The following is a 7,500-nucleotide window of genomic DNA, read 5'->3' on the forward strand; positions in this document are numbered from 1 at the left end:
GTGTGTGTGTGTGTGTGTGTGTGTATTTTTCTTGTGTATGCATACATGCAGATAGACGTTGCAAAGACCATAAAAAGGTAGAAATAACAAAAAAAAATTACTATAGAGAAATCTTTATATCATGATAATAGTGATGTCCCAATAAATTCTTAGAATATGAAAATACTTTCCAGTCTTTATTCAACTCTCTTTTATAAAAGAATCATTTCTTTTTCTGGTAATTGATTTAGACTGATGAGAATTTATCTTTTTCAATTATAGTGACAATTCTAGACAATAAAAGAAGTAATAATAAAACTGCTTTAAACACATAAGTACTTTTTTCGAGTTTATTCAGTTTATCTCTGTCCGTTCAGGAAAAGCTTTTGACAAACCCTCAAGGAACCGCTGAGTTCTTCGGGAGCCTTGTCTGGGTGAGAAACGTTACTTCAGAGGGCGCCTCCGAAGTCCGAAGGCAAAGGACAAGTTAAAAAAAAAAAAAAAAAAAAAAAAAAAAGTCAAATTCATGATTGGGTGGTTAGAAAAAATCAAGAAAAAGAATTGAGGAGCCTCCTAGGGAAAGGAACATAAAGGTTCACTTTGCCAAAAGTAATGGCTGGCTGGCGTTTCTATCCATCTCGACCCACTTTTGTTTATTTCTCCTCTTTGTTATCAAATTTATTCAGATGAGGAAAAACCCATAGCTCTGGTGTTCCACCCTTTTTCCACGCCGGCCGGCTGTTTCGTCTCCTGCCTGTGTTTGCCGGCCGACCTATCCCTATCCGTCTCGCGGTTCTTTTGTCTCGCCCAATTTCCCGGCCGGCCGGCTGTTTTGTCGTTTCCATTGTCTTTTTTAATCCCGTCTGCGTTTGCCGGCCGGCCTTTTAGTCCCGCGGTTTTGTTGTCCCATTCTCTTTCCCGGCAGGCCGGTTGTTTCTTGTGCTTGCCGGGCGGCCTATCCATATCGTTGCTATTTTGAACCACCCACTTTCCCTCCCGCCCGGCTCTTCATTGTATTTTGCCTCCCGTGCTTGCCGGCCGTTCTTTCAGTTTCTTTGTTTCTTCCCGTGTCTGATGACCGGCCTTCCATATCACTGTTTATTTCGGTCGCTCCCTATTTCCTGGCCGGCCAGCTGTTCCTCCAATGCCTTTCTCCTTGTGTTTCCCACCCGGCCTTCCGTATCGTTGCTTATTTCGGTCCCTCCCTCTTTCCCGGCCGGCCGGCTGTTCTTCCAATAGCTCTCTCCTTGTGTTTCCCGCCCGGCCTTCTGTATCGTTGTTTAATTCGGTCCTCCCTCTTTCCCGGCCGGCCGGCTTTTCTTTTAATTGCTTTTTTGCTGCGTTTTCCGGCCTGCCTTCCGTATGGTTGTTCTTTTTTCCCTCCCTCTTTCCCGACCGACTGGCTCTTCCTTCAGTTCCTTTGCCGTCTGCGCTTGCCGGCTGGCCATCCAGTTCAATTCGGTCTCTCGTGTGTTACAGTTCCCCCGAGCTCCGAATGGCCAGGAGTCCTCGGGAACACTTTCCACCACTTCGAGGACGACATTTGAGATGGACACTCAGAGCGCCTCCCTCGACAGAGGCTAACCTTTTCAGGCCCGGAGGACCAATTTGAATTTAACAAACCCTGCTGAATAAAATCGACCGGCGGCAGCAAGAATGGCAAGTCTAAGTCAGTCCACTGCAGTGAAAGAGCTATTGAAGATGATTATTAGAATTTTCTTCTTGAATGAAATCACATGGCGGCAGGAAACAGCCAGAAGCCTCATCGTGAGAGTTCTCTCGCACCCCTGTGGATGTATCTATCGAATCAACATCCTCACATACACACGCACGCACACACACACACACTCACACACACACACACACACACACACACACACACACACACACATATATATATATATGTGTGTGTGTGTGTGTGTGTGTGTGTATACATATATATATATATATATATATATATATATATATATATATTATATTATATATATATATATATATGGCGAACATCACTAAGGTCATGACATTTCTAAGCAGAAATATTCTCACGTTTTTTCATGATGATTCAACTTCATGAATCAGTCTGTCAGGTGCATTTTCAAGAACAATCATATTTTGTGAGGAATTATCGCGTTTCCATTTGACAGTGTTTAAAAACGGCTTTTGTCGTCAGAACTTTGGTAGCTCCCGACCAGAAGGGCATATATTCATCAACTCTGAGAAGTCCGAGTGTGGTAGAAACTGTGGATCTTGGCTGTATATTTTTGTACATATAGACAAGCATCCTGTCCCTTTATGTCGATCAAAATTGAGGTCATATCAAGGCTCTCAAGTTGAGGAGATTAATTTTACTTCTTACTCCTTTTCCTCCTCCTCTTCTTCGTCCCCTCCTCCTCCTCCTCCTCCTCCTCCTCCTCCTCCTCCTCCTCCTCCTCCTCCTCCTCCTCCTCTTCCTCCTCCTCCTCTTCTTCGTCCTCCTCCTCTTGCATGATAACCCACTTGCCATTCGACCTTTCATCTAGGATATCACGGGGAAAAGGTAATCAAAACCTCAACAATAACAGTGTATTTATTTTACACTGCCCTTTACGGTTGTCAGAACCTTCACCTACGTCATCAGCTTTATGACCTTTGCCATCATCGTCGTCGTCGTCGTCATCATCATCATCATCATCATCATCATCATCATCATCATCATCATCATCATCATCATCATCATCATCATCATCATCATCATCATCATCATCATCATCATCATCATCATCATCATCATCATCATCATCATCATCATCATCATCATCATCATCATCATCATCATCATCATCATCACCACCACCACCACCACCACCACCATCATCATTATCATCATCACCACCACATTACGACCACCACACTATTGCCACCACCACAACCCTTGTGGTACTATTCTTTGGTACCATTCACACAGATAAAAGTCGTTTTTTCTCCTGACATTATGTATGACACTATTCACAGAACTATTCACTTCCCTGTCATTGTCGATGATGACCAATCTATTACGTGACACTATTCCTTAGCACCTTTCACGTTTCTTTGTACTATTCAGAATACTATTCACATTATTCAAATTACTATTCACTTTCCAGTAATAACAAGATTACTCGGTGACTTTCTCTCTTTGTATTACTATTTTTGGGTACTAGTCGTAATACTGATGAGAGGTTTTCCTTGTGTTACTATTCTGTACTATCCTTTGCCTATCCTAGGGTTAAGGGTGGGGGGGGGGGCTAGGGCAGGGGTAGGGAGTCAGTGGAGCGTGGCCAAGCATTGCATTATGCTCTGTAATGCTCCACGCTGACGATTTGTAGCCAGGATTTATTGGGATTTTTTTTTTCTTTCTTTCTGCCCAAGGGTTTTTGCTGGACAGTTTTGTCACACTGACGCTGCTTTTTTTTTTTTTTTTATTTTTTTTTTTTTTTTTTTTGTGACTTTGTTTTTACTTAACGTTTTTTGAAAGTGGGTTTTAAAAGTCTTGTTTTTACAGGATGTTTTTAGATGGACCATTTTTTCCCTTAAATTCTTAAGCATATACTCTAAATGAATGGTCCATTTTATGGATTTCATTATGTCATTTGCCAAAATATTTTATCATAAACATGACGGAGGGGGGGGAGTGAAGTGTCACCCCTCCCCCCTTTCGTCCCGGGGGGGAGGGGGAGGGGGAGGCAATTAATCCTAGCTTGATATAATCGCCTGGTGGCAGACACTGTGTACAGCATAACGGTATTGAAGGGGAAATGTATGCCATGTTACACTCTCGTTCCTCGTCAGGGTTGAGTGGGAATGGGAATGGGAATATGGGAATTTTGTCGAGTCATGGGGACTGTGGTTGCCACAAAGAAAAAAAATGTAAAAAAAAAATTATTTGATTTTTTTGTTTTGTTTCTCTTGTGTCTCTTTTTTTTTTCTCTTTTTCTCCCTTCTGTTGCTCCTCTCTCTAATGCTCTTCTTCCTCGTTTTGTACCTCTCTCTCTCTATCTATCTATCTATCTCCATCTCTCTCTCTTTCTCTCTCTCGTTCTCTCTCTCTCTCTATCTATCTATCTATCTACCACTCTCCTTCTCTCTGCTTGTATTTGTGTGTCTGTGTGTGTGCCTGTATGTGTGTGTGTGTGTGTGTGTGTGTGTGTGTCTGTGTGTGTGTCTACATGTCCATATATATACAGCACTTGTGTATAATGTATGTATATGTATGTATGCATGCATGAATGTATACATATATGTGTTGCTACGTTCCTTAACTAACCAACCAGGTGCTTCAGCTCTTTGTAATAAAGATGACCTATATATATATATATATTTTTGTATTTTTTATAATTCACAGTTTTGACCAATTTCCCTGTGAGATGGAGCGAAAAACACTAAATTACTTTTTTCATATCAATTGTTCCACAGCATCCATTTTTCGAAATGGCTAAAAGGAACAAACATGGCGACAATGACCAATGTCGGACAGATGATTGTAAAAGAGGAAAAGAAGGTGAAGGAAGGGAGGATGAAGGGGGAAAAGGAGGAGGAGGAGGGATAATAAGGTGGTAAGAGGAGGAGGAGAGGAAGGAGGGAGGACAGGGATAATAGGGGGTAAGAGGAGGAGGAGGAAGAGGGAGGAAAAAGAGGTGAAGGGAGGGAGAAGAGAAGGAGGAGGAGGAGGGAGGGAGGGCAGGGAAAATAAGGAGGTAAGAGGAGGAGGAGGAGAAGAGAGGGAGGGAGGGCATGGATAATAAGGACCAAGAGGAGGAGGGAGGGAAAGGATGATGGGGGAACAGGAAGAAAAGGAGGAGGAGGAAGAGGGAGGAAAAGGATGATGGGGGAAGAGGAAGAGGAGGAGAAAGGGAGAAAGTAAGGAATAGGTAAGAAACTTGAAGGGTAGGAACAAGAGGAATTTGAAATAAAGAAGAAAAGAAAAAGAAAAGAAGAGAGGAGGAAGAAACGTAAAGGAAAGGTGTAGAAGGAAAGAAAGAGACCAAGGAAAGAAACAAAGAAGAAGAAGAAGAAACGGAAGGAAGGAAAAAAGAAACTAAGGAGTGAATTACTGATGAAATGAAGGAAGAAAGGAGGAAGGAGGAAGGACAGAGTGTGGGAAGGGAGGTAGAGAATCACGTATAACATGTAGAGAGGTAAGGTGAACGTCCAACAAGGTTGGCACTCTATAGTGATTGAGTGTCGGGATTGAGTGCCAGGGAAGACAAGGCTCCCAGAGAGAGAAAAAGAGAGGGAAAGAGAGAGAGAGACAGAAGGAGAGAGCGAGAGTGAGAGAGATAGAAGAGAGAAAGAGAGGGAGGGAGGAAAATAGAGTGAGAGATAGAGAGAGAGTGAGTGAGAGAGGGATAGAGAGTGAGAGAAAAGGAGAGAGGGAGAGGGAGAGACCGAGAGAGAGAGAAAGAAAAAGAAAAAGGGAAAGAACGAAAGAGATAGAGAAAGAGAGAAAGAGAGAGAGAGAACTTTGGCCCCTTTCTTACCGGGTGGCCATTTCCCATCTTCTATGACTGCCGACAGGCAATTCTATTCATCTCCGTGTCAACCCTTCCCCCTCCCCCTCCCCATCCTGACCCTCCAGTGATGAACAAATCCGTATAACTTCACATGATGCGTCAACCCGTCAGACAATTTTATTCAGTTATAAAGACTTTGCTTAAACTACAGAAATTCTACAGATCTTTCGAAAAAGACCAACAATATATGTAAGCGAGAGGACCTCACGGATGTGAATAAAATCTTCTGGCGGCAGTGAGGATGTAAGTAAACTGCCACCAGGTACCTAAGGGATTTCGAACCTTGAGATAGGAAATTCGCCTTCGTTACCTTGGCAATAAGGTTGATTTTTGCGTTACTCCCCCCTATCTACCAATCATACGCTTTCCATCATCTGGAAGAATTTAAGCATATTTTTATGTATTACTGTTCACTAAATCTAATTGACATTTATGTAACGGTTGTGAAAAAGAAAGGAGAGGATATTATAGTAAATTGTTTTCCCTTACAACAGAGAGAGAAAGAGAGGGGGAGAAAGGAGAGAGAGGGGGGAAGGGAGAGATGAAGATGGGAGATAGAGTGGGGGAAGAAAGAGAAGGAGAAGAGAGAAAGGGGGGAAGAAAGAAACAGAAAGAGAGAAGGGTAGAAAGAGAAGGAGAGAGAGGGGGAGGGGAGAGAGAGTGGGGGGAGAAAAAGAAGGAGAGAAAGATGGGGAGAGAGAGAGAAAGGGAGGGGGAGAGAGACAGAGAAAAGACTATTATCGTTTCTATCGTTTGATAGAGTGCAGCCATAAGAAAACATCTCTATCGAGGGAAAAATCCAACCCACAACACAGACGTGTATCAAAGAAAACGTGACAAACGTGTGTCAAAGAAAACGGGCCTTGGGTGACCTTAAACGCGTTATCCTGCTGCGCTATTTTTCCTCCGACTATTGGAGCAGATTTGCAGTTCGCAGTTTTCGGGAAGGAATCTGATATACTGGAGGAAAATGATTTTCCTCCAGCATATGAAATGACTTTTTTTTTTTTTTTTTTTTTTAGAACAAAATAGTTCGCCACAGATATTTTGCGTCGGAAAAAATGCTGGCGGTTGGCGGTACAGCCGATAAGTCGGAGGTCGGAGAAAGAAAATAGTCCAGTGTGATAGCCCCTTAAACCTTTGTTAAGTCTCCTCCGAGGTTTTTGAACCGGTTTCATGTCCTGATGTGGTTTAGCTTAACTCGCTAAAGGACTTGGGTTCCTCTTGGCGTTAGCCAGAATCAAATCATGAAGCGTAGTCACCTGATGCCCACAAAGGTCCCTTCTCAACTGAATAAAAACTGGTGTAAAGGCTTGTTTACACGGAGCAAGTTGAGAGGCAAGTAAGAGCACAAGTTACTTGAACTGGAGAGGAAAGCGAGCAAGTACATGAGGAGGAAAGGATGAAGAAATGGAGGAGGAGGAGGAGGAGGAGAAGGAAGAAGAATATTAGTAGGAGGAGAAGGAGGAGGAAGGAGAATAATATAGTAGTAGTAGGAGGAGGAGGAACAGGAAGAGGAAGAGGAGGAAAAGGAGAGAGAAGAAGAGGGAGACGAGGAGAAGAGAAGGAGATGGAGGAGGAGGAAAAGGAGAAGGAAGTGGAGGAGGATATGGAGTAGGACAAGAAGGAGGAAGAAAAAGGAATGCGAGAAGGAGGAGGAAGAGGGAGACAAGGAGAAGGTCAAGGAGGAAGAGAAGGAGGAGGAAGAGGAAGATGAGGAGAAGGGCAAGGATAAGGAGAAGGAGGAGGACGAGGAAGAGGAGGAGGGGAAAGGGCAGGAGAAGGAGGAGGAAGAGGAGAAAACCAAGGAGGATGAGAAGAAGGAGGTGGAGGAGGGCGAGGAGGAGGAGGAGAAAGGGCAGGAAAAGGAAGAGGAAGAAGGGAAGGAGGTGGAAGAGGGAGATGAGGAGAATGGCAATGAGGAGTAGAAGAAGGAGATGGAGGAGGAGGAGGAGAAGGGGAAAGGGCAGGAGGAAGAGGAGGGGAAATGCCA

General features: G+C 43.5%; 2 protein-coding genes across 4 annotated transcripts in view; both read left to right on the top strand.

The window, feature by feature from the left end:
* The window catches only part of LOC143026942 (uncharacterized), a 22,318-nt gene extending 21,848 nt beyond the window's left edge, over positions 1 to 470 (top strand). Inside the window, exon 4 of the mRNA XM_076187732.1 lies at positions 357 to 470. Within this exon, the coding sequence (XP_076043847.1) occupies positions 357 to 470 (114 nt within the window). The remainder of the gene's footprint in view (positions 1 to 356) is intronic.
* Positions 1 to 7,500, top strand: part of LOC143027145 (glutamate receptor ionotropic, kainate 2-like) — an 868,199-nt gene that overhangs the window by 787,458 nt on the left and 73,241 nt on the right. The window lies entirely within an intron of this gene.

This window comes from Oratosquilla oratoria, chromosome 7 (genome assembly GCF_046742065.1).
Source record: "Oratosquilla oratoria isolate Oo_2021 chromosome 7, ASM4674206v1, whole genome shotgun sequence".
Taxonomy (NCBI): Eukaryota; Metazoa; Arthropoda; class Malacostraca; order Stomatopoda; family Squillidae; genus Oratosquilla; species Oratosquilla oratoria.